This window comes from Embiotoca jacksoni, unplaced genomic scaffold, assembly GCF_022577435.1.
Source record: "Embiotoca jacksoni isolate LCO1_2020_lvr unplaced genomic scaffold, fEmbJac1.0.p SCAF_29, whole genome shotgun sequence".
In the NCBI taxonomy this organism is placed as follows: domain Eukaryota; kingdom Metazoa; phylum Chordata; class Actinopteri; family Embiotocidae; genus Embiotoca; species Embiotoca jacksoni.
Window position 1 is genome coordinate 5273888 of NW_027185380.1, and position 25904 is coordinate 5299791.

A 25904-nucleotide genomic window follows, 5' to 3' on the forward strand; every position below is an offset into this window, starting at 1 on the left:
CCGCTTTGAGACACTCACATTGATATTTGTGATATCAAACATTTTAATTAATATTTATTTTCAAACGTGCAATCGCAACCTAAACTAAACCTATTCACCCCCTCCACCACCACCACATATAGATCCGTCCACTCGATGACGTTGACCAATCAGATAAATACTAGAATTTCAAACACAGCATCTGCAGTCAGTCGCGAGCCGCCAGTAAAACGAGAGAAAGGCGAAACGAGCTGCTGCACACGGTAGCTTTTAGTTTATCGGTAGTATTTAGGGCTTTGTTTTTGTTTCATTCATATTCACGGGGACTTACTGGGGGAAGAATGACAGACGAATCGGCTGTCAAAGTATGTATTCGGGTCCGTCCGCTTCTTAAGAGGTGAGTTTTTAATCCTGCAGCCGTTAAGTTTCAAATGAGGAGCTACGACACCTAATGCTACCGAATAATTAACGTAACTAAAATCATGTTAGTTGTCTTTTGTTATTTGAAAAGTTAATAACTTTTAATGATGTCTTGATGTTTCCACTCATCTTGAGCGCGTCTCTCTTCACAGGGAAGAAATTGCAGAGCCTGCCCAGCTGTTTTGGAAAGCTGATGAGAAAGCAATTCATCAGATTGATGCTGGAAACTCCTCAAAGAGTTTCAGTTTTGGTATGCTCTGCAGCGTTCTTGTGTTTTTCAATATTAAATCTAATAGAAATGTGATGTGCATTCAGTTTTCCTGCTCTGTGGTTCACAGATCGAGTGTTCACCGCTGATGAAACGACCAGTCAGCTGTATCAGGACATTGCGAAGCCTCTGGTCGTCTCCACTGTTGAGGGATACAATGGTACGTAATATAAAAAGCATGCTGTGTTGTTTTATTGTTTTATCACTGCAGCTGCACGGGTTTTTATTTTGTTTCGGTTGTGTGTTTGGGTCACAGGAACCATATTCGCTTACGGGCAGACGTCCTCTGGAAAGACCTTCACCATGATGGGGGGTGGACGCATCCCCGGAGTCATTCCTCTGGCTGTGGAAGACGTCTTCCAGAGCATTAAAAATGTAAGAACGGCATCACGTCTTTAAACACAGTACATTCTAGCATGTTTCAATGTTTAGTCCTTTTTTAGTTTTTGTAATTCTCCCTTTATTGTGATTGATTTTTTTTTTTAAACATTCAGCAAACAATTTCCATCTCGTACAATTTTTTTGTAAATTATTATTTACAAACAGTTAGACAACTCGGTTAACAATTTAAATTTGGGTAAACACTTATACATTATTCTCCTTCTAAGCACTTTTTAAACAATCAATTATCTTGCTTCAGGTAAAAGTGTGAAATAAAACAGAGGATGGAACACGAACAGAAAGTGATTATTAAAACCTGTTAACACCTGCAGTGATGAACCAAACGGGTTCTCCATCCTCTATCTTACAAAGTCCGGTCTTGTTGAAAACATATACAGTGGTGTGAAAAAGTGTTTTCCCCCTTCCTGATTTCCATGTTTTTTTGCATGTCTGTCACACTTAAATGTTTCAGATCATCAAACAAATTTAAATATTAGTCAAAGATAACACAAGTAAACATAAAATGCAGTTTTTAAATGAAGGTTTTTATTATTAAGGGAGAAAAAAAATCCAAGCCCACATGGCCCTGTGTGAAAAAGTGTTTGCCCCCTCCTGTTAAAATATAACTTAACTGTGGTTTATCACACCTGAGTTCAATTTCTCTAGCCACACCCAGGCCTGATTACTGCCACACCTGTTCTCAATCAAGAAATCACTTAAAGAGGACCTGCCTGACAAAGTGAAGTAGACCAAAAGATCCTCAAAAGCTAGACATCATGCCGAGAGCCAAAGAAATTCAGGAACAAATGAGAAAGAAAGTAATTGAGATCTATCAGTCTGGAAAAGGTTATAAAGCCATTTCTAAAGCTTTGGGACTCCAGAGAACCACAGTGAGAGCCATTATCCACAAATGGAGGAAACACGGAACAGTGGTGAACCTTCCCAGGAGTGGCCGGCCGACCAAAATTACCCCAAGAGCGCAGCGACGACTCATCCGAGAGGTCACAAAAGACCCCATGACAACATCCAAAGAACTGCAGGCCTCACTTCCCTCAGTTAAGGTCAGTGTTCATGACTCCATCATAAGAAAGCGACTGGGCAAAAATGGCCCGCATGGCAGAGTTCCAAGACGAAAACCACTGCTGAGCGAAAAGAACATTAAGGCTCGTCTCATTTTTGCCAGAACACATCTTGATGATCCCCAAGATTTTTGGGAAAATACTCTGTGGACTGATGAGACAAAAGTTGAACTTTTTGGAAGGTGTGTGTCCCATTACATCTGGCGTAAAAGTAACACCGCATTTCAGAAAAAGAACATCATACCAACAGTAAAATATGGTGATGGTAGTGTGATGGTCTGGGGCTGTTTTGCTGCTTCAGGACCTGGAAGACTTGCTGTGATAAATGGAACCATGAATTCTACTGTCTACCAAAACATCCTGAAGGAGAATGTCCGGCCATCTGTTCGTGACCTCAAGCTGAAGCCAACTTGGGTTCTGCAGCAGGACAATGATCCAAAACACACCAGCAAGTCCACCTCTGAATGGCTGAAAAAACCCAAAATGAAGACTTTGGAGTGGCCTAGTCAAAGTCCTGACCTGAATCCTATTGAGATGCTGCGGCATGACCTTAAAAAGGCGGTTGGTGCTGGAAAACCCTCCAATGTGGCTGAATTACAACAACTCTGCAAAGATGAGTGGGCCAAAATTCCTCCACAGCGCTGTAAAAGACTCATTGGAAGTTCGCAGCAACAGCTGCAATCAAGTGTTTGCTATAAGGGTGGCCCAACCAGTTATTAGGTTTAGGGAGCAAACACTTTTTCACACAGGGCCATGTGGGTTTGGATTTTTTTTTCTCCCTTAATAATAAAAACTGCATTTTGTGTTTACTTGTTATCTTTGACTAATATTTACATTTGTTTGATGATCTGAAACATTTAAGTGTGACAATCATGCAAAAAAATAAGAAATCAGGTAGGGGGCAAACACTTTCTCACACCACTGTATTCAATACATCTGTTTCCCCAAATCCATTGAATTTGTCCCGCTTCCAGTCTATCAGAGAAAGTCAGCTTTTCCATTACACATGTTTTGTGTGACATCACTCCTCCACCGTAGGAGCCTCTATCTTTAGACATGTTCTAGTAATAGTTTTCAATTAACATGAACAACAATTAACATATGTTTATCTCCAGATGTTGTCAGACTTTTATCAGTTGTCCCTCACTGTTTATTTCTAAAGCACTGCTTCTCTTCGACCCCAAGTTTCCAAAGAAGGAGTTCCTTCTCAGGGTGTCTTACATGGAAATCTACAATGAGACTGTGACCGACCTGCTGGTTGACAGCTGGAAGAGAAAACCTCTGGAGGTCCGCGAGACCATCAACGTAAGCGGGTCCTTCACGGTGTTTTCTCAAATCAAGATCCTGTCGAATCCCTTTTCAGGTTCAGTGTGCAACACGTGCAGCTAACTAAAACTCAAACACTGACATGAAAGTATTAGTAATGTTTGTTTTTATTGGCAACCTGATTAAAGTTAACACCCTGAAAATGAAAAGAAGTCTTTGCTCCGTCGTAACATATTTCAAAGTCTGACATGATGATTGTGATTATATGCTGATAATTACTCTGCAGAAAAACATCTACGTGGCTGAGCTGACCGAAGAGCTGATTACTTCCTCTGCACAAGCCCTGGCCTGGATTCGTAAAGGAGAGAGTAAGATCTGAGGTTGAGATCTGATTCTGACACTGTATGCGCTGCAGACTCCATGTAACGAACACCGTGTGCCTCCACAGAGAACCGGCATTACAGCAAGACGAAGATGAACCAGCGCAGCAGCCGCTCACACACCATCTTCCGCATGGTAAGCAGCGCCGCAGTGTGCGCTCACTAACACCTGGGAGTCGGGTGAAATGTGGATGTTTTTTAATGGTTTAAGTTCTCTTTAGATCCTGGAGAGCCGAGAGAGGAGCGACCCGGCATCGGGTGAAAATGCTGATGGAGCTGTTATTGTGTCTCATCTGGTGAGAAAAGCTCCTTTTTTTTTTTTAAATGTATGGTTTGTCTTCGTTTTAACTTTGTTGTAATCATTATTTGGTCATTTTTAACGTCTCGTAGAATTTGGTTGATCTTGCTGGATCTGAGAGAGCGAGTCAAACCGGAGCTGAAGGTACGGTGGAGTTCAATCCAAACACTGCTGGAGCTTATTGATTGAAACCTCATGACATTCATTATAGACCTGATAACATGTTGGTCCACTGGGTTTACAATAATCCATCTTTTTTCTTTCTTCTTAATGTCGCAGGCGCACGATTCAAAGAAGGTTGTCATATCAACCGCAGCCTGTTAATACTCGGCCAGGTGATGAAGAAACTGACTGATGAGAGCCAGAAGTGAGTAAATAAAGGACATCCAGTGGTGATTCACTGTGTTGACATGACTTAACATTTCTTTGAATTATACTTTTCTTATCCCATTAATTTAACGAGTTCTCGAGCCTGAACCTGCAGAAGTGCAGCATCTAAAAAAGACACTTTAAGACTATTCTCAAACTGTTCAGACCTCTGAGGGTGAGATGGAGGAGGTGACTATTTGCACGTTAAAAAAAAAAAGTCACTCAGACTTTGTCATTTGTGCAACATCACAAAAAAGGCTTTTTATCACCTCAGAAATATTGTTAAAGTCCAGCCGTTCCTCTCACAGCCAGACACTCGTACATGCTTTTATCTCCAGCAGGCTGGATTACTGTGACACTCTCTTTTCTGGCCGACCTGAGAAAGCAAATAAACAAGCTACAGAAAGGCAGCAGCTCGAGTACTAACTAAGACCTGGTAGAGAGCTCACATCTCGCCGGTCCTTAAGTCTCTCCACTGGCTGCCTGTTAGTTTTAGGATCGATTTTTAAGATGCTTTTATTCGTGTTTAAATCTCTGGTCTTGCACCAGATCACCTGTCAGACATGCTTTTATTTTATGCCTCTCGATCACTCGGATCCTCTGACACCGGCCTTTTAGAGATTCCCAGGGTGAGGACGGAGACATATGGGGAGGCAGCATTTAGTGTGTACAGTCCTCTGGAACAGCCGGCCTGAGCTGAGGGCTTCACCACCTTTGAACACCTTTAAAAGAAGTCTTAATACATACCTTTTTAACTTGGCATTTTCGTAATCTATTATATATTTTATATATAGCTGGAGTATAGTATTTATTTTATACTATTTTTATATTGTCTTCTCTACCATGTCACTTATTTTATATTGCCTCTTTTAGGTTTTTAAGGTCAGCATGTGTCACAAATCAGTGACATGCTGATTGGGACGACCAGAGATTTGACCTGCCTTGAATCTCAGACGGCTTTATTCTGAACTCCAGCTATCAACTTACTGTTAGAGATTTGTCATACATTAAAATTATTCAAAGAAGATTAGATGGATTCAGTGCGTGTTGATTTCTAAACGCCTCACGCTTCCATTCGCTGACGTTTCTTTGTCAACAGAGGTTACACCAACTACAGAGACAGCAAGCTGACCCGCATCCTGCAGAACTCTCTGGGTGGGAACGCTAAGACGGTGATCATCTGCACCATCACGCCCATCACGCTGGAAGAGACCCTCAGCACTCTGCAGGTCGGTGCCGTATACTCTTATTATTATTATTATTATTATTATTATTGTTATTATTATAACAATCATAACTACCCTGATATCTAACGCAGTACAATCATCTTATATTTACATTTAAAACCAAGCTGCTTTTAGTTTTAGTAGAAATGTTCTACTTCTTTCTCAGGCAGAACATTTTAATTTCATTATTATTATTATTATTTACTGATATTCAGCGTGATTAATTTTTTACTATCCTGTAAGTCTGACCTCAACTATAACCTAAAAACCTTCATTTTCTACTTCTTTCCAACCTTGGAACACTTATCAAAGTTGACTTATTTCCAGACTAGAACCACCTTATTTTAACATTTCTTGTCAAGTAAAATCAACACATGATTTTAATAATATTTTTCTGATCTTTTTAAATTCAGTGTTTTTTTTTCTTGTATTTTGACCAAGATGATGATGATTTACAACATATTTGTTTTCTCAGTTTGCCAGCACTGCAAAGAAAATGAAGAATGACCCCCATGTGACGGAGGTGTCAGATGACGGCGCTCTGCTCAAAAGATATCGCAATGAGATCGTGGACCTGAAGCGCCGACTTCAAGAGGTACCCACACCCCCCCACTGGACCCATCTCTGAGAGGTTCACCACGGGACACCTTCCTACACTCTGACCCGTCTGCCGTGTCCTTCAGGTGTCTGGAGTCACTCATGCCACGGCCACGGAGAAGGACTTTCTGTCCCTGCTCCTCCAGGAGAAGGACCAGCTCCAGAGAGAGCAGCAGGACCGGATCAGGAACCTGACCAAGCTGCTGGTCACCAGCTCCAACCTGGTCCTGGTCCAGAAGGTAACCGTGACTGGGAGGGAAGCTGGAGGTACAGTACAGCTCTGTGTTTTCTCAGTAATAATGAAAGCCCGGTTGTGTTATCAGATGCCTAAACGGCGGGTCACATGGGGAGGGAAGATGCTGCGACTGGCCCATCCCTCTGCCTGTGACGACGGGTCATCGGACGTCAGCTTTGCAGAACCTTTCAGTCGGAAGAGGAAGGCAGACTGTCTGACGGAGCTGGGAGAAGGTGAACACGTTCACACACGTGTAAACTGCACAGCAGCACTGTGTGAGATGTGGTCATTAATGCGTGTTGTGGTTGAACAGAGGACGAGGACTTTGACTCTCACTGGGGAATCCCCGATGAGCCGTCTGTGGACATGGAGACGAGTCAGAGCTCTGGAGACCGGTCAGTGAAGAGTTCTGGTCGCTGGCACTGAATTAATAAACAGGAGAGAATGTGTGACAGTTATCTTACTATTCAGAGTGTGTTCATGTCATTTAAACACCTGCACCAGCTCTCCTTCTTTCACTGAGTAGGATCCAACTTCTTCCTGCAGTCTGCACATGCTGAAAGTGAGAGGAACATCTCTAATTATAAAATATTTGTATTTTTCTTCAAGGTTTTGGTTATGTTTATTTTATATCTGCAAAGTAATGAAAAAAATTAGACCCAAATATGTTATGAATTTAATAACAAGGGGTGGATGTATAAAATAAATGCTACCAGAGGGACTAAAAGAGGAAGAATTGAAGTGAAGTAAGATTTTGGACACATTGGTTGCAAACCTGCTCCTAAACTGTGCCCCCTCACCTCCTCGTGAAGCCCCCCCTCTTCCTGAACTGCTAAATGCGGCATTAATTCATGTCATTGCCATGTGTGATGGTGTGTATAATCTCTACTGTATATTTATACTGTATAGTCCATCTTGAACCCTGAAGCTGCTGTACGTGAACGGTACGTCACCTGTACGTTTCCTCTATTTTATTTATTTTTTCCAGCCCCAAAGACTTTGTGTCTCCCAACCAGCTGCAAGAGATTTCAGGGAAGGTGTCCAACCTGGAGGTGCAGCTGGAGATGGAGAGTCAACAGAAGGAGGAGGCCATGACCAAGATAGAGGCGTTAGACGGCCAGGTGGCCGAGCTGCATCTGCAGCTGGAGACGGAGGAGCAGCAGAAACAGGAGGCCGAGGAGATGATGCAGACTACAGAACAGAGGGCTGCAGAGCTGCAGCTTCAGCTGCAGACTGAAACCCAGCAGAGGCTGGAGGCCGTGGAGAAGGTAGAGATGTTGGAGTTCAGACTGACAGACCTGGAGAGACAGCTGGAGGACCACCGCACCACCCAGACTGAGAGCGATCAGCAGGTACGCTGGGTTTCATACCACACTCTCAACCTGCTCTTTGTTTATTCTTCTGTGCTGCGTCAGCTGCTTTCAAGACTGATCACAATAACGTGTCTTCCAGATGAAACAAGATTTTGCAGAGACCATCCAGCTGTGTGAATCTTTGACTTCAGAGAAGGTGAGGCTGAGTATAATCCTCCTGTTTACCAGTCAAGGTGTGAATCCACCGCAGAACATTGTTCATCTGAATGCCGTCAGATCAGTTCATTAAATGTGGGGCAGTTTAAAAACTACATCTGTAAAAGTCTGTTTTATTTAATCTGGGATTAAAGGACAAAAAGGCAAAACCAACCATTTCATATACGTGTTGCACAACACACAGCATAGACGCTAATGTTCAGATTATTAATACGTTATAATATCATTGCACTTTTCATTTCATAGCACCCGACACTTTTTTCTATTTATCCCAAACTGTATTTATTTATTTATTTTTATTAGTTTTTTTGGTGTATATAGTCTCTGTGTGTGTGTGTGTGTGTGTATTCTAAAATAATTATTTTTTTTATCTATCTTACTACTTATGTCTTATACGTATTTGTAACTTTTTCATATTGTGCGCACTTTTTGGTTTTCTTTGCCAATGTGGTGACCGAATTTCCCCACTTTGGGATTAATAAAATCTAAAACAGTCGAGGCAGTTTCTGGTTGTTCTGCAGCATCGGAAGGAAAACCATTCATTCAGTCTGCTGGAGATGAGAAAAGAACATTTTCACCATTCATTTCCAATGGGACTGTTTCACCTGATAGATCGATCTCTGTCTCTCTCTCTCTCTCTCTCTGAGAGTGTGTAGGACTCGGTGGTGGCAGAGCGCGACTACCTGAAGCAGGAGCTGGGGATGTTCATCGAACAGATGAACAGTCTCGAAAAAGAGAAAGCTGCTCTGTCTCAGGACCTGGAGGAGAAGAGGGAGATGGAGGAGTTCGAGACTCTGGAGGAGGAGTTCAGGAAGGAGCACGAGGTGAACCTCCTGATTTCCACCCACTCTCACTGCTCTACTGTTACATGCAGTGGGGTTGTCTGTCTTTTCTTAGTTCATTTTTTTTTTTTCTTTCAGTGGGAATAGTTTTCCATTAATAAATATTGTCTTCTCCAGTGTTTTAAAACAAATTCTCTTATTTATTTATTTATGTACGTAGTGTTAATTTTGTTCGTGTAATCTTTTCAGAACGAGATGCAACATGAAGTTAGTTCCCTGAAGGCGGCTGTTGAATCCTCTGAACTCCAGTGTCTGGAGCTGAAGGTGAGATGATGCACTGAGGAGGAGTCACACCTGAGATTATTAATCTGGAGAGGAGTTTAACTTTAGTTACCAAACTATTACTACTCGGTGTATGACTCTCACATGTTTGTGTTTAAACTAAGCCCTCATAAATGTCGTAGTTTTGATTAACTTTTGTATTGTGTTCCCTTTTTTTTTTTTTTTTTTAAAGAACAAACTAGAAAGTGTGTCCGAACAGCTGAAGACGAAAACTGAGTTTGCAGAGGAGCTTCAGAGTATGGTATGTTTGTCTCTTGTTTTGATCATAAAGGTGGAGCATGAAGCAGACGTCCAGACAGATGTTAGTACAGTTAGGTTGTGTGTAGTAATAACCTGAAGTACCAGATGATTGACAGCAGCGAGGCTGCAGTTTCTGGAGCGATTGACACAGACTGGTCACTGACCACAGCTCATTCAGTAACCGTGTCCTGTTCCCTCCCTGCAGAGCGGGAAGGACCTGGTGCAGGAGGTGGCGACGCTCAGGCGCTCTCTGGATGATGCAGAGGGTCTCAGTAGAGACACCAAGAAGGAGTGGGCGGTCCTCCGCAGCCAGAACATGGCTCTGGAGGAGGTCAATGTAAGTCTCCATGAATCTGCCTCTACGTGGACATCACAGCTCCGCCCCAAATACTTTACAACTGCACCAAGTTACAAAAAAAAAAAAAAAAAAAAAAAAATGGACAGATCCAATATGTATGAAGCAGCAGTTGTTAGCTACATACAAGTATTAAAAGCACGGACAAACAACATCGCCACCATCTGGTGGTACACCGGAAAGCTGTTTACCAAGTGCCATTCAATATACAAGTGAAGAGGAATAATAGTTAGTCCTCAGCAAGTATTGAATAATATTTTGCTCAAAGAGAGGAGCTCAGTATGATGGGAGCTCCCCCAGCTGGCTACACTTATAGCAGCATGACTGAGTGATGGTTCAGGGTCACCTGACAGCGAGGCTGGTTCACTGGGAGGTCTCCTGTTGGTAACCGTCTCTGTGCTGATTGTCCGGATGTGTTTTAATATCTTTGTTGCATCCGTAACTGTATCTTATGTTACCCATTGTGACGCTGTCCTCCAGGGGAGCCTGACCGCAGACCACCAGCAGATGGAGACGGAGGTGACCAGCCTGCGATTTACGCTGGACGCGGAGAAGTCACGCTACAGACAGATGCAGAGCGACCTCCAGAAAGAGCTGAATGTTGCTTTTGACGAGAACACCAAGCTCACCTCTCTGCTGGACGGCAAAGTCCCCAAAGGTAAGTTCAGACTCGGGTGTTTATAGAATACATACCGGGTTCATGCACAGTCTTTAAGGTGTGGAAAATGCTTAATTTCCAAGTGTTGAACCCACACAGCCACTCATGGAAATCAAAAACCTTTTAAGGTTGATCAACCTTTTAATATGTGACATTAAACGATCCAGTCATCACATTTGTTAGTCGTCTCTCATGAGACGCAGAGTGGACAGAAGCATGATGGACAGACGGGAGCGCTGAAATGAAGCAAAGCGTTTTTCCCTTCAGCTCAGCGTCGTCAGGGCGACCTTCAGCTCTCAGACCGCGTGTGCGACCTCTGACCTTTTGATTCTGACTTTGACAGTTTCCTGGAGGTCTGCTGAAGCTCAGCCAGACTGATCCTGTCCGAACCTTAAACACACACACACGGCTCGGAGCTGATAGACGTGTGTCTGTATGTTACTCATCTGCTGTGGGGAACCAAACAATACTAGAAAGCAGATAAATGAGTGAATGAAATGGGTGCTGCAGGTTTTCAGTGTTTCAGGAAGTTTATATGCAAGATATATATGTTATATATTTATGTTTCAGTCAGCGGTTACTGAACGGACAGACGATGCATTTGTGTGCATTCACGATCAATGTTTGAACACTCGTTTTTTTCAGTTAGAGATTAAAGTTATAAACAGACTCAGACTTTAACCAGTGCAGACTGGATATCCGTCATCAAGGACCACCTCGTATTCATATTTATAATATCTAAAGTTGATTTTAATGTGTGTGTGATGCTCCTGCTGTCTGAGATGAGAGGAGAATCTCTGCTGGTTATTTTTTTTTCTTTTCAATACCGATAATAAGCACTGATACATGTAGTGATAACCATCATTTTTCAGACCTTCATGTGATCCTGCTGCAGCCCTACTGGGTGGTCAGTTGATCCCCGACTCTGCATGTTCATATCATAATTATAACTGCTAATTTACAATGGAAACTCTGAATGTAAGTCGTGTTTTAAGAGCATACATTGAGCCTTTAACACCAGATGGGAGTTGTAAGATGTCGTGTGTCTCCAGATGTGATGGACAGCGTGGAGCTGGAGAGGAAGGTCGCCGTCCTGAATAAAGAGCTGACGGCGTCTCGTGAAGCAGCGAAAGTCCTGAGAGCTCAGCTGGCTTCATTTCAGACGCTCCCAAATACGGTGGACAGCTTGACCAAGCAGGTAAGTCCTCCAGACTCCCTCTGAGCAGGAAGCACTAAATATTTCACCGGTCATGTGATGTCACTCTGTGCTGTCTCAGGTGTGTGAGCTGAATGAGGAGCTGGGTGCCGTCCAGACTCAGAGGGACAATCTGCTGTGCGTCCATGAGGATGAGGCTCAGCAGCTCAGAGACTCCCTGCAGACGTCTCAGCAGGAGCTGAGCGCTGCCGCTCTGAGGGAGACGGAGCTGAGTCAGCACTGTGCTGATGTCACGCAGCAGCTGGAGTCACTGCGCTCAGACCTGCAGCGACTAGATGCCGAGAGGAGTCGGCTCACGGCTCCTGGAGAGGAGAGAGGCCCGGAGGTAAACGTCAAATGTGTCTCCAGATGGAAGCGTTACTGTTCAGTACTGCTGTCAACTCAGGCATTACTGACTGCATGACGTTTTCACTTCAGCTGGAGGAGAGCGACGAGCACAGAGCGTCACTGGAGGGACGAGTGAGCGAGCTGCAGCAGCTGATGAAGGATGTGGAGGAGAAGCTGTCTGACAGTGAAGCCTCCAGACGTACAGAGGAGGAGATCAGCAGAGAGCTTCAGGAACAGGTAGGACCATACTGCCGTTACATCAGATCAGACCGTTAGTCCGCTGACAAAGAGAAAATGGGCAGTTTTTACATTGTTTTATTTATATTTCAACTTTTGGTAAATTAAAACAGTCCATTCGATGCTCCTGCGTTTGTTCAGGAAACTCCTACTGACGGGGTTCTGACACTTTAGAGGCAATATGATGATTTTTGTTGTTGTTGGAGGAAATCATTGCCAGATCGATCAATAAAAGAATGAATCATCATTTCTTGCTAAATTTGATAATGACAGCTTTTAGCAACCTCAAACATTCCTGAAGTCAGAGTCTGGTTGTCATGTTTACTCTGATACTGGAAAAAAAAGTTTCCTTTAAAACTAATAGTTATTTCTGCTAAAACCACTCTGACCTGACGGTGTTTTTATTGCAGCTGAAGCAGCTGACTGAGGAGCTGCAGGCTGAGAGAGCTGGACATCAGATCCCTGCAGAGCCGACGGAGGAGCTGCTGTCCTCAGTGACGGCTCCGACTGCAGACAGAGACCAGCTCAGGAGGAACCTGCAGGAACATGTGAACATGGTGAGACACGGCTCTGCTGTTAAAACCACAATGAAACTCTCCGTGATGATGGTTTCATCTTCTCGCAACACAACTTGATACACGGGAGTTTATTTTGAGTTGTTTTCTCAATATTCGTCAGCGCTTGTCCCATGTGTGGGTCCCTCCAGGAAATCACGATCTGGCCATCACAATAATGAACGTGAATTCAAGCAAACCCTGTAATATTTGTGGGAGCTTGCAATTTTTTTTTAATTTGATTTTTCCACAAAAAACTATCGTCATCAGAATCTGTGCTGAAAGTATTAACATAAAGTAAATATTTTTAAACAAAACTCTTTATAAAAAAAAAAAACCCTCTTTTTAATAACTCCTCATCTACAATCAGAAAGGCTCTGCTCCTGTTTTTATCACCAAATAAAACTAGAGAAAAACCGGGAAGTTAAATTAATCTAACTTAATGCTTATTATCAAAGGATGTGATTAAATATTACTGGGTGTTAAATGAGTTTTATCCACACGTCCAGTTGTCAGAGACGTCTCCTTTGTTTGTTCTATCCAGCAGGTCTATGTGTTGAATGAACATGAATTAAACCGTATCTACAGCTCTTATTTTGACAGCTGATGTAGTCCTTGTTTCTATATTCCAGTCACAGACGGTCTGTTCTGGAAACATACGCAGCTTTTAGGACCTTTTAGGAACTTGGAGCCTCACAGTTCTCTAAGTTCAATAAATATAAAAAGATGAACTGAAATATTTCTGTGATGTGCTGCATGATTATTATCACAGGAAGAGATTACAGATTTATTCCTTTTATCAGGTAAGGCTTAAACAAATCAAATTTTTCTTTCTGGACTTGCAATTTTTTTCTAATTCCTGCAATTTTACCACAAAAAAACCTAAAACTCCACAAATTACATCATAATTTTTGACAAAATCTGCAGCAAAACCAAACATTTTCCCTCCTCTCTCTCTGTGTGTTTGAACTCCAACCAGCTGCGTAGTGTCTCTGTTACATTGTTTCTATGGATACGAACTGCTCCCTTGTGTTTCAGTTGGCAGAGACACAAGTTCTTCACTCTCTTCAACAAGAGCTGCAAGAACAGAAGCAGCAGAACTGTGACCTGGTGAAGGAGAGCGATCCACCAGGACATGTGAGGGCCATGATAACCGTGCTCGTTGTTGCTTCTAAATGACTCCTTCATCACCAGTACCCTGACTGTTGGATGTGTGAACAGATGCAGAGGGAGTCCCTGCAGCTGCAGTGTGGTCAGGATGAGGAGGTTCTGCAGGATGAGGAGGTTCTGCGGCGCGGTGCTCAGAGCTCCACAGAGGAGCTGCTCTCCACCGTGGCGGCTCTCACCGCAGAGAGAGACCAACTCCAACTGGACCTGCAGGAGAACGTGGAGATAGTGAGTGAGCCCAGATCGGTCATCCGTGACGGACGTCTGCTGCACGTCCGGTCGTCGCCTGACAGCGCCTCACTTTCTTCTCAAACAGATAATTGAGAACCAGGCGGAGCTGAGGACGGCGCTGGATCAGAACCGCGAGCACAAGAAGCAGATCAAAGATCTGGAGACGGCACAAACGTCCAAACTGGACGGACTGCCCGGTGATGCCAGTGCACAGGTAAGAGTTGTCTGAGTTGGGAGAAGTGTCTCTCTTTGTGTGTCCTTCTCTGCCAGCTTTCGACATTCGGTGGGTTTCTCTAGAATTATGGAGTGAAAGGAGTTAACACCCGACATCACTTACGAGTTTAAGTCCTGTTCATTGTTTCCAAAATCAATATTAGTGAGTGACAGTTGGAGGACTGGAAGTCTTGGACAGGAAACTCTCCTGTTTGAAATCTGCAGAACAAAATGTGAGCAGCTGTGTTAGGAAACATCTGGTGTTGTAGGACTCAGAGCTCTGCTGAGCGAGACGATCCACTGCTCACAAAAACACATGGAACTCGGGAACTGATGACGATCGAGTAATGAAATTGGTACCAGTTACTCATCAGGGTTTTATCCTCCTGCTGCTATGTGCATGGCGCACAACACCATGACGTGCACAAATGAGCAGCAGTCTGTGATCTTATTGATTTACCCTCGTATGTATTGGGGTTGTGTAAATAAAACCTGATATTTACTCTCAGATTCGGACTCTGACCGAGGAGCTGGAGAGAGCGAGAGCCGAGAGAGACGACCTGCTGTCTGAGAGGACGGTGGACACGCAGGCGTCCTCAGAGGAGACGGAGATGCTGCAGAGCAGACTGATGTCTCTCAGTGAGGAGAGAGATAAGCTGCAGGAGACAGTGGAGGGACTGAGACAGGAGAAGCAGCAGCTCAGAGCGGAGCTGGAGGACAGGATGGAGACATTACAGACTCAGGTTTGTGAAAATGTTATACTTCTATAAAATACTTCTACAGTAAAGCTGGAATTAAAATGCTGTCAGATTCAGAGCAGACGTAAAGATCTTGATGATGCGTGCATGTCAGCTGTATTAAATTATGTAATGTGGGGATACAAAGACAGTAAAAACAGCACAGTTGCAGCTTCTTTGTGCTCCTACTGTGGTGATGTGGGCGGGGCTTGTGGATCAATAAGGCATAAATATGAGATTATCAGAGTGGGATTGTTTGGTTCATATGTCAGAAAACAATAAGAATCTTCATGCGGTGTTTCAAGAAGCTAAATAACGATATGTGTAAAGTAACCATTTATCATGCAGCATAAATTCAACTAGAAGGCAGTTACTTTTTGTATTTGAAGTAAGATGGAATATCGTGGTGAAACTATGAGCCTGAATGTTACAACACACTGAGAACAGGAGTCCTTCCTCTGACCTCCTGAAGCTGTCAGATTTACAAACGTCCTGCAGCACAGCTGGTTGAATATGAATCACATGGTCTTTATTGTGATGAGTGAAGAATATCTGCTCAGGATGCAGAAGTGTTTCGGAGCAGTGAACACAGCGTTGTTCAGCTTTAACACTTTTCACTCGTCTGCTTTTGTTTCGACGGCTGGAAAATAGTCGGGATACTTCATTGATTTCTTCTTTTTTCTTTGTCAAAATCTTTTTTTATTGCAACTTAAACATGGCAAAGAGAAAACGTAGCAACAGCAAACCCTCCCTTCCCAGTCACTGCTGGTGAAGTAGAGCAGCTGGTATCTACAGTCACATGAAGGGTCAGCGAAGTATAGTGGAGTGAATCTGCCCCTTGAAGGACCTTTTTCTTTTTTAATTTTTATTTGGAACCACAGAGCTCGGAGCCGGAGACAGACAATGTATTTAGAGACTGATAACACTGATTTGTTGATGTTGAGAAAAATATGGAGCAGCCGTGACCTTCAGAACTGCTTGTTTTAAAAAGAAAAACCTCCCTGAATGATTGAATGTGTGTTTTCTTCTTCAGATAGAGCAGCTGCAGGGACATGCACAGGCCGTCAGGGAGCAGAAGCAGCAGCTGGAGGAGGAGCTGCAGCGCAGTGAGGAGAAGGTGAGGGGGGACGGACCTGATGTCAAAGGTCTTGTTTCACTTTTCTGGATCTTATTTTATCTTGAATACTGAAGGTGAACCTTTTTATTACCATTATTTTTAGGCCACTGAGACTCAAAGCCTTCTACAGTCTCTTCAAGAGGAGCTGCACGAGCAGAAGGAAAAGACGTCGCAGCTAGAGAAACTTTACGAGCAGATTTCTGACTCACAGCTTCAGGTGACTGAAATGTTTCCGAGACGCTTTTTAAAACCCGGTGCTTCATTTTCAGTGTTCTGACTGCCATCTGGGGATCTTTCCTGTTAAACAGATTCAGGCTCTGACCGAGGAGCTGGAGAGAGCTAGAGCCGAGAGAGACGACCTGCTGTCTGATCAGGAGTCCAGCCGTCAGACGTCCTCAGAGGAGACGGAGACGCTGCAGAGCAGACTGATGTCTCTCAGTGAGGAGAGAGATCAGCTGCAGGAGACGGTGGAGGGACTGAGACAGGAGAAGCAGCAGCTCAGAGCGGAGCTGGAGGACAGGATGGAGACATTACAGACTCAGGTTTGTTCCACAGCTTCCATTCTGTAAAATAACATCCACTGCAAAGATGCTCATTTGTAATCTTTTCTGGGGACAAATCTGTCCAGGCAATTTTTTAATGTCTTTGTACAACCCCGTTTCCCAAAAAGTTGGGACGCTGTTTAAAATGTAAATAAAAACAGAATGCAATGATTTGCAAATCACATAAACTTATATTTATTTGAAAATATACCAAAGACAACATATCAAATGTTGAAATGGAGAAATTTTGTTGTTTTATAAAAAAATATCTGCTCATTTTGAATTTGATGGCAGCAATACGTCGCTAAAAAGTTGGGACAGGGTCAACAAAAGACTGGAAAAGTTGTGTAAAGCTGAAAAAAAAAAAAATCACCCAGTGGAACATCTGACAATTAATTAGGTTACCTCGCAACAGATTGGATATTATAACATTATTGGATATAAAAAGATCATTTCAGAGAGTCAAAGAAGAAACCAGATAAAAACATGATCCAGAAACACCGCTGCCTTCTCTGGACCCGAGATCATTGAAGATGGACTGAGGTGAAGTGGAAAACTGTCCTGCGGTCTGATAGATTACAATCTGAGATTCTTTTTGGAAATCATGGACGCTACATCCTCCAGGTTAAAGAGGAGAGGGACCATTCAGCTTGTTATCAGCGCTCAGTTCTAAAGCCAGCATCTGTGATGGTACAGGGATGCATTGGTGCACATGGCATGGGTAGCTTGAACATCTGGAAGGAAGCATTAATGCTGAATGATATATTCAGGTTTTGGTGCAACATATGCTGCCATCCAGACAACGTCTCTTTTAGGGAAGGTCTTGTTTATTTCAGCAGAACAACGTCCAATCATGGCTCCGTAGTAGAAGAGTCCGCTGATAAACTGGCCTCCTGCAGTCCAGACCTGTCAATCATTGAAAACATCTGGAGCATCAGGACATGAAAAATACAACAAAGGAGACCCTGAACTGTTGAGCAGCTCAAATCCTTTATCAGGCAAGAATGGAACCACATTTCACTTTCAAAACTCCAGAAACTGGTCTCCTCAGTTCCCAAACGTTTACAAAGTGTTGTTAAAAGAAGAGGTGATGAACACAGTGGTAAACATGATTCTGTCCCAACTTTATAGAGACGTGTTGCTGCCATCTAATTTCAAAATGAGCAGATATTTTTCATTAAACAATCAAATTTCTCAGTTTCACCATTTGATATGTTGTTGGAGGTCTGCACTTTCCAAATGCTTTTCTACTTCAAATGATGTACCATGAAAAATACTTTGTTTCCAGGAATTTGGAGGACATGAAGTGAACATGTGGGAAACACTGAATCTCCTTTTGTGACAGACTGTTTTTCCAGAGCAGGAAGCTCTTTTAAATCACTCCTTTCTCTGCAGGTGAGGGATCTGGCTGAGAAACTGGAGGCTGTTGAAGCAGAGAGACACAATCTGCTGTCTGATCAGGAGTCCAGCCGTCAGATGTCCTCAGAGGAGACGGAGACGCTGCAGAGCAGACTGCTGTCTCTCAGTGAGGAGAGAGATAAGCTGCAGGAGACGGTGGAGGGACTGAGACAGGAGAAGCAGCAGCTCAGAGCGGAGCTGGAGGACAGGATGGAGGCGGTAAATAATGTGGAGTGATGAGTAGAGTAACTGAAAGAATACTGCCGTGATAACTTCTGCTCTCCTCCAACTACAGATCTCAGCCGTCCAGGACAAGTTGAGCTGTCAGGAAGAGCTGAACCTGCAGCAGCGGTCCGAGGGGGGAGAACGAGAGGCCGAGCTGCAGGAAGTACATCCTGCTCATTTACTGCACATTTAAATAGTTCATCTTAGCTGCTGCTTTGGACTTCTGTTTTTAAATATAAAGCTCCATCTGGCAGCCTGTAGACTTTTCTCAGTCCAGCTCTTCAAAATGTCCCCATTAACTTCCCTGTTATCTGCTGACTGCCAACACTGACCGGTTGTCTATGTGTTTGCGTTCAGCTGCTGCAGGAGCAGCTGAAGAGTCACGGAGAGGGACGAGCTCAGGCTGCAGCCGAAGCAGAGGCAGCTCAGAGGGTTTGTCCACAGTCCTCCTTTTACGAGTTCTCTGTTTGTTCCTGCTCCTTTAGAAACTATTTAATCATCAGGACCTGAGTAAACTTTAAATCCACTGTGTGGAGCAGTTCAGATTTTAAGTCCCTCAGTTTTTCTTTCAGTTTTGGCAACTTACGCAGTCAAATTCACATTTTTCCAAAGGTTTTCAACAATTCAACTAAATAAAAGTCAGGAAAACGGAAAACAAAATTTCTCTCCACCTTAAATATTTGCAGTTACAGAAGAATTAATCACAACAATGCAAATGTAAAACAACAAAAAACCCAAATAGAAACCAAAACAGAGCAGAACGAAAGACAAAAAGAGGAAAATTACAGTCAGTCTTTTACAAGTCCTTTTTAATATGTTTTGTCTTCATGGTGTTGAAGAGAGTCGTTCCAGGTTCAGTACCAGGAGTGAGTTGGTCCGCTGATCTGCTCTCAGTCTGGTCAGAAATGTGATCGCAGCTGCTTTAAGGTGGAAGGAGCGTCACAACCACAGACTGTATATAAAAGTGTTCGCAGCTTCAGGTCTGGAAAAATGGTTCCGATACAGAAGTGCCTTAAGCTGCAATACCACCGAGTGCCACTAGAGGTCGGTTCCAAAAAGCCTCCGGCTCCATAGACTCCCATTCAACTTCGCTCATCAAATCCAAAGTGAATAAAAGGTGTCCATCAGTTATCTCGGTGTTGTTAGCTAAAGTCACTCCTTCTTATTAGTTTTCTGGAGGTCCATCTGAAAATAATCCCTCATTCATTAGAAAAGAAGATTCAAAAAGACCTGTTTTTGGGGGTGTGTGTTTGATTGACAGGCCTGTGGTGCAGTCAGGTTACAGCTATCGGTGGGCGGGATGTCGTATTGTCAGCTTTTCAATTAGATCATTCAGATCCACCACTGGCTCCTCCCCCAGCTCGTCCAAATATGGTCACTTCCTGCTCCAAACCGCTCCGGACTAGCAAAATGGTGACGGACAGAATCTGAACTGGAGGCTTCATAACGTTCACAAACCAACAGGTGACGTCACTGATGGTTGATGGTTACCACGGACACGATGTTGAGACACGGGATGAGCTGCTTTAACATGTTCTCGAGGCTCAAAATACATTCACAAACATTTGTTAGATTAAAGAACTTTAATTTAATTACCATCCTGTCACAAATGGATGGCAGGAAGATAAACTGTCGAAATATTATTGAGGATAAAACACAGGTGGAGCTTCTGCAACCAGACAGACAGACATTGGTTTAGATGTGGAGTCAGAGGCCTACAGGACTGAATCATCTGGTTGTACTTTTGTTTTTCCTTTCAGTCTCTCCGTGACGCGAACACAACCATCTCAGCCCTCCGAGAGCAGCTGAGCAGCTCCGAGCAGAACGTCGGTGAGACGACGTCGTCGCGGCTGCAGGAGTCCGCTCGGCAGCTTCAGGTAACATCACCGAGGAGTTGTTTATATTCATCAGTGACTGAAAGAGAAGCAGTAGATCTCATTCTGAGTCTAAAGCCGGTGAATGTGATGGCAGGAGTTGCTGGGGGTGTTCCAGCACCTCATCGACACGTGCGCCAAGTACAACTTCACAACGCTGGACGAGGTGCTCACACAGGACTGTCGCCTGAAGGACACTCAGCTCTCCTCCCTGACTAAACCCACCAAGGCTGCCTATGACGCTGTCTGTCAGCTGGAGCAGGCCGCCCTTCAGAGTTTCACACAGATCGAGGTAACATATCAGTTTCTTTCATTTGAACTTTGGTTAATACTTTGCCTCTGATTGACAGTAACCCTGCTGCCTCCACAGGAGCAGCTGCACGTGCGAGCTCAGGGCATCAGCAGCCTGTTTGAGCAGCTGGTGCAGAAGGACCTGGATGTGTTCGAGGAGAGGAGGCTGCAGGACTTACTGCTGAGCCGAGCGCCGGCCGCCAGCCACTCCGTCACCGACCACGACCTCCACTCGGTGTGGGAGCAGCGGCTGACGGAGCTGCTGGACCGGAGGCTGCTCTACCTACAGGTACGCAGGTGTCCCACTGTAAACACAAAGACGGGAAAAGAACCTACCAGCATCACAACGGCCCGTTTAATGAGCTTTTTACAAGCTCTCCTAAAAGTGTTTTTTTATTATTGATAATATTAGGTCTTACATACGCCCTCAGGCGTAATGTAGAAAACAGGCCCTGAAGGAAGCGTACAAGCTTTTTTTTTTTCTCTCGCCATTTTCAGTTTTTGTGCACACGTAAGCTTTAAATATGGATCCTACACACTGTTTGATGAATGAGGCCTCAGATCTGTGTGTGTTTGAGCACGTCTCATATTGTCAGAAAGATTTTTAACTTCTTCCATTTAAAAAAAAAAAAAGTATGTTTCCAAGAAAAACAATGAGACCCGCTAACGTTAACCGCTGATCCTGACCCAACAGCCAGGCTGGACTAATGTCAGCATTACTCACACACGCACCTCAGTCAGGGTTAAAATAACACCACCTGTCCTACAGACAGACATCCTGTCCTCATGGACCTTCACGAAGAGCAGCTCCACAACTATGACTGAATAATAACCAGCTGACTGATTCATTTGTAGAAAATGGACATCATCTCCAAGAGGCTGCGGACCCATCAGGGTTCCTTCATCCTCGAGCTGAGGGCGGAGGTCAAAGACAGAGAGAAGCTGAAGGAGCAGATGCAGACGCTCATCGGCAACCAGCCAATCGGCTGCAGCCAGCTGGACAGCCTCCTGAGACAGGAAATGAACCGCAGGTTGACCACGGCACGAGGCAAGATGAGGCCTCTGCAGGTAGCTTTTAAACTCCCTTCTCTGTTTCGTGTGCGTCTGCAAAGCCCCATCTGAAGGAGAAACTGAGGCTTTTCTCTCCACCGTCCTCCTGCAGGCCATCGTGGAGGAAGAAGACGGCTTGTTTGAGGAGCTGAAGCAGCTGCAGGATCAGGTGGATTCTCAGCTGAGGGAGGCGAAGACCAAGAGTTGGACTCTGTTGCAGGCGCTGGAGGGAGCTCCTCTACAGACCGAGCTCTCCCTGCTGAAGGACAACCAGCAGCTTGCTCTGCAGCTGCAGCACTCCCAACACACAGCCAGGGTACGTTTCACGTTCATCTCTCTCGCACAAAAAGCTCTCCAACACATGCACGACACAGGCGTTAGGGAGGTCAGGAGGTGTTCAGACTGGAGGATACAGCAGCTGCTCCTGGCATCACATGCTGACTGATATATTTCTGTGGTTTTCAGGCTCTGCACGTTCAGAAGGAGCAGCTGGAGGAGGCGCAGGTCAAAGCCAGCAGCAGGATATCCAGCCACAAACAGGCCACCCAGCTGCTGCAGACTGAGCTGCAGGACAGCCGTGCTCTGCTGGAGGACCAGGAGAACACCATCCAGACCCTGAGGAGCAGGCTGAGGGAGTTGGAGGTGAGTGCGGGTCTCCTCGCACACCGTCTCATGTCTCTGAGGTTGTTTTAAGAGGTTTCCATCCACCCAGCAGCTTTAATGATCAAATGTCTCTCCATGCTTCAGAGAAAAGAGCCACCGAGTGCAGCCGAGCTGGAAAAGCTTCAGAGCAAACTTTTCAAACTGGAGGTGAAGCTCAGCTCGGCTTTGGACCAACACCAGCAGGAGTAAGACATCTTTACATTCATTCTTCAAACGTGTGTGATCATGTTGGAGGCAGCTGATGGTGACGAGGCCGCTTCAGTTGGGTTTTATAACCTGGTATTCCTACAAATAAAAACCATGGGGGGAGCATTTGATCCGCTGACCAGAGTTGTGTCCCTCCAGGGTCCAAACAATGACCACCCTGCTGAGTGCGAAGGAGGCCTCTCTAAGGAAGCTGAAGGAGACTCTGAGGAAATCTCAGCAGCAAGGAGACGAGTCGTGTAAGTCTTCTTTATCTCTTGAAAGCATCTGTGTCAGGTGGTAACTCATAGAAACTGAAAACACCTGTCTCCATTTATACAACGGTAGCTCCGCCCCAGAGATCTGATTGGTCAACCGAACATTAGGAACAAATCATCATGGCATCACACCCTGCTCATCACTGGAAAACATCACTCCACCTTCTCAATGGGAAAATATTTAATTAGAATAGAATTTCATATATGAAATATTATAGTATTTATTTATTTACATATATATAGATATAATAATTCTATTAAATGACCCATTTGGTGAAGTCAGGTCTTTTTTGGTCGCTCCGAGCACCCGTACCGTAACACCACGGATAGTCACGCACTTACAATCCTAGCGGTGGCTAGCCGGACCGGTTTGGTTTGAACACATGACACACTGCTAAAATGTTAAAAACACACAAGTCCATGGATATCTTAGTTCATCAGATATCTTTGTTCAGCCGAATGTATGTAAACGTCATTTAAACTGAGTCAGTCAGATCCAGATGTTGGTCTTCATCACTTCCTGCTGCTTTAACTTGTGTTTGTCCCCCACTGGGAGAGGAAGATGTCCCGGAGGACAGCAGCACTGATAAGGTTGTGTCTCCTTCAGTCCTGCAGGGGAAGGATCTCCACACCAGACTGACCCACCCCAGAGGTCTGGTGATGAAGAGCAGCGTGATGCTGGAGATGGAGGTCACCCAGCTTCAACTGAAGATCACTGAGCTGGAGAGGTAACATCCACAGTCTGACCTCCATTGAAACACACACACACACACACTGGGTCTCATTCACTAACTGTGCGTACCAACAATTAAAGCACAAATCTGGGATTCATCAATATTTTCTCTCCTGGATTAGTTCGTACTCTGTGAACAGATTTAGAACAACATCAGACCATCTGTACGAACAGATGATGACTGGCTGCTGTCTCAGAGAATGTAAACACAACGTTTAGCATATTAAAACTATTAATTAAAAAGGGATTTAATTAACGACAATATTGAACACTGTAAATTTATGAATGCATTGACCAAATGTATTAAATAGGCTCGCCATTAAGTTTACGCCCTTCAATCCTCATTAATAATTGTCATAATTAAAATATTCACAGATAATTGCAGATACCACATTAATTATGAAATAAATTAACACATTTCTCAGACATGTTCCACTTTTCTGTGGATGTCCAATAATTTTTTTCCTTCTTATTCTTCTGGTCTATGATGCGGGTTTTTTCGCCAACTTTAACATTAATTTTTTTTTTTTTTTTAACCATAGTTACTTCTGAGGAAACACTTTTTAAAAATGTCCTTCTTCTTCCACCTCAGACATTATTGTTTTAATTTCCGCTTTTATGTAATTTTTCATTTTTTGGTGCCGTTTCTGGTGCCAGTTCCAGACAAACAGGTGTCCTTATATGGAGAAACGGGGGCGTAGCCATATGCTAATTGAAAGAGCGTGGACAGTTGACATGCTGCTCCCTGTTGTCCTGCTCTGACCTCTGACCCCATCTCTCATCAGCCTGATTTCCAGTCAGCGTGCAGAGATCAGCAAGTGGAAGAACAGAGCCATCAAGCTGAACATGAGTAAAGCTGAGGTGAAGCTGTCGCCCCCTCGCACCCCCACCAAGAGGGGCCTCCCCATGGCCTCCACCTCCTTCAACCTGCTCAGCTCCCCCAAGAAGAGTCTGCTCACCCCCAAGAAGATGCTGGAGCCCTGCGGGAAGCTGCTAGACTCCCCCAAGCTGTCGCTGCTCAACTCCCCCAAAAGCGGGTTCTTTGATGGGGACGGAGCCTCCGAGGTGCTGTCTAGAACCTGTCCCAAGCAGTTCTTCGATAACTCCAGCCTCGGAACCATCCCAGGTAAACTGCACCTGCAGCTCACCTGCACCGTACTTACATGAACCGTCTGAACACCGTAAACACATGAGCTGTTTGTTTTACCAGAAGTCTCCTACGTTCCTGACTCACCTGGAGCAGAGAAGGGTAACAGCGCGGGGTGGGGGTGGGCTCAACCCCTGAGGGTTTCCTAACACTAGCATGGGGTGATGTGCTTCTTCCTCACCTGTTGAATCTACCTGTCTTTAATCCACCCGAGCGGTTCTTCTTCTTGTCTTTTGGTCTGTTTGTGTTTGAAACAACAGAAACAGTAAAATGGAAACTCACCTGCAGCTGGGAGATAAAAATCTGTCATTTAAAGTGTGGGGATTTTGACTTTATGATGTTTAAACTGATTCCTGAATAATATTTACACTAAAGTGGTGTGATAAATATATCCTGGTGTTTAATGTCACACTGATTTATTAAAGGTTTAACTTTTTACTAACAGGAAGCTGCATCAACATGAAGACGCATGGTCCTTCAGAATAAAAGCACTAGTGCCTCCTCTTTAACTCTTTTCTTTATAACCACACTTGACTAACTTTATTATAACAGTAATAAATGTAACTAACAGGTAGAAGACTTGTGTGTCTCCCTGTGACCTCCTGACCTTTTAAGTGGTATTTTGTGTGCATTATTTCTGGAAATATGACTCAATATACAGAGTCTCCAGAGGAATGAACTTTTGTATTTTTCCATTGTAATACTCATAAAATATTTAAAAAAAATCCTAATAGATTTCCAACCAACACTTGAGTATCATGATAGTATGAAATTTAGGAGATGAGCATTTCTTCCCCCTCTATCATATCATAAGTCAACACAGATCTGAAGCAGGAACCCAGCAGCCTCCATGAAGGTTTGAACTTTCTCCTGAAACTTGGAGGAGCTGTTGAACCGAACTGTGTGTGTGTGTGTAGACATGTTTCTAAAGCTGAATCTATGTTACGACATGAACATGTTACTTGAGTTTCCATTTGTATGTTGCAGATGGAGCAGCGGGGGTCGACAGGAAGGAGCGGCCGTGGCCTCAGTCTCCAACGGAAGAGGAAATGTGTAAATCACAGTGATATGTTCCACATGTGCAATATTTAAATTGTTTTTTGTTTCTAGCTTCTTTTTTTTTCTATCTGATATGTTTCTTCTTTTGTTCTTCCTGATTTTAGATATTAAAGGTTTATTGCAATTATTGAGTTGTGGGTTTCATTCATCTTTCAGTCCACTGAATCCAGATGTATGGCTCCTCTTCAGGTACCACATCAGTACTTCAGGATATGGTGTTTAAGAATATGTCACACAAATAAATGTTCATGTAACCCA

General features: G+C 44.0%; 1 protein-coding gene across 1 annotated transcript; it reads left to right on the forward strand.

Annotated features, from left to right (window-relative positions):
* The first annotated feature begins 214 nt into the window (after nucleotides 1–214).
* LOC138205531 (centromere-associated protein E-like) lies at nucleotides 215–25773 on the forward strand. The gene is made up of 48 exons (XM_069161560.1): nucleotides 215–376; nucleotides 552–649; nucleotides 738–827; nucleotides 924–1042; nucleotides 3313–3432; nucleotides 3680–3761; nucleotides 3842–3909; nucleotides 3995–4069; nucleotides 4164–4215; nucleotides 4351–4438; nucleotides 5540–5669; nucleotides 6142–6261; nucleotides 6350–6502; nucleotides 6587–6731; nucleotides 6812–6893; nucleotides 7487–7850; nucleotides 7951–8007; nucleotides 8684–8851; nucleotides 9059–9133; nucleotides 9324–9392; nucleotides 9597–9728; nucleotides 10227–10404; nucleotides 11457–11602; nucleotides 11682–11945; nucleotides 12038–12184; nucleotides 12595–12741; nucleotides 13777–13875; nucleotides 13960–14133; nucleotides 14222–14350; nucleotides 14859–15092; nucleotides 16120–16203; nucleotides 16307–16420; nucleotides 16512–16745; nucleotides 18141–18362; nucleotides 18439–18531; nucleotides 18726–18800; nucleotides 20129–20245; nucleotides 20340–20534; nucleotides 20613–20822; nucleotides 21389–21601; nucleotides 21696–21899; nucleotides 22049–22225; nucleotides 22331–22431; nucleotides 22592–22689; nucleotides 23315–23435; nucleotides 24226–24566; nucleotides 24651–24689; nucleotides 25575–25773. The coding sequence occupies exons 1-48, from the start codon at nucleotides 321–323 to the stop codon at nucleotides 25652–25654; spliced, it is 6579 nt and encodes a 2192-aa protein (XP_069017661.1). The 5' UTR covers nucleotides 215–320; the 3' UTR covers nucleotides 25655–25773.
* Nucleotides 25774–25904: the final 131 nt, after the last annotated feature.

Coding starts and splice junctions, on each gene's coding strand:
- LOC138205531 (XM_069161560.1), top strand. CDS start 321: ATGACAGACGAATCGGCTGTCAAAGTATGTATTCGGGTCCGTCCGCTT. Junction 377..551: donor GTCCGTCCGCTTCTTAAGAG/GTGAGTTTTTAA, acceptor CTCTCTTCACAG/GGAAGAAATTGCAGAGCCTG. Junction 10,405..11,456: donor GGACGGCAAAGTCCCCAAAG/GTAAGTTCAGAC, acceptor GTGTGTCTCCAG/ATGTGATGGACAGCGTGGAG.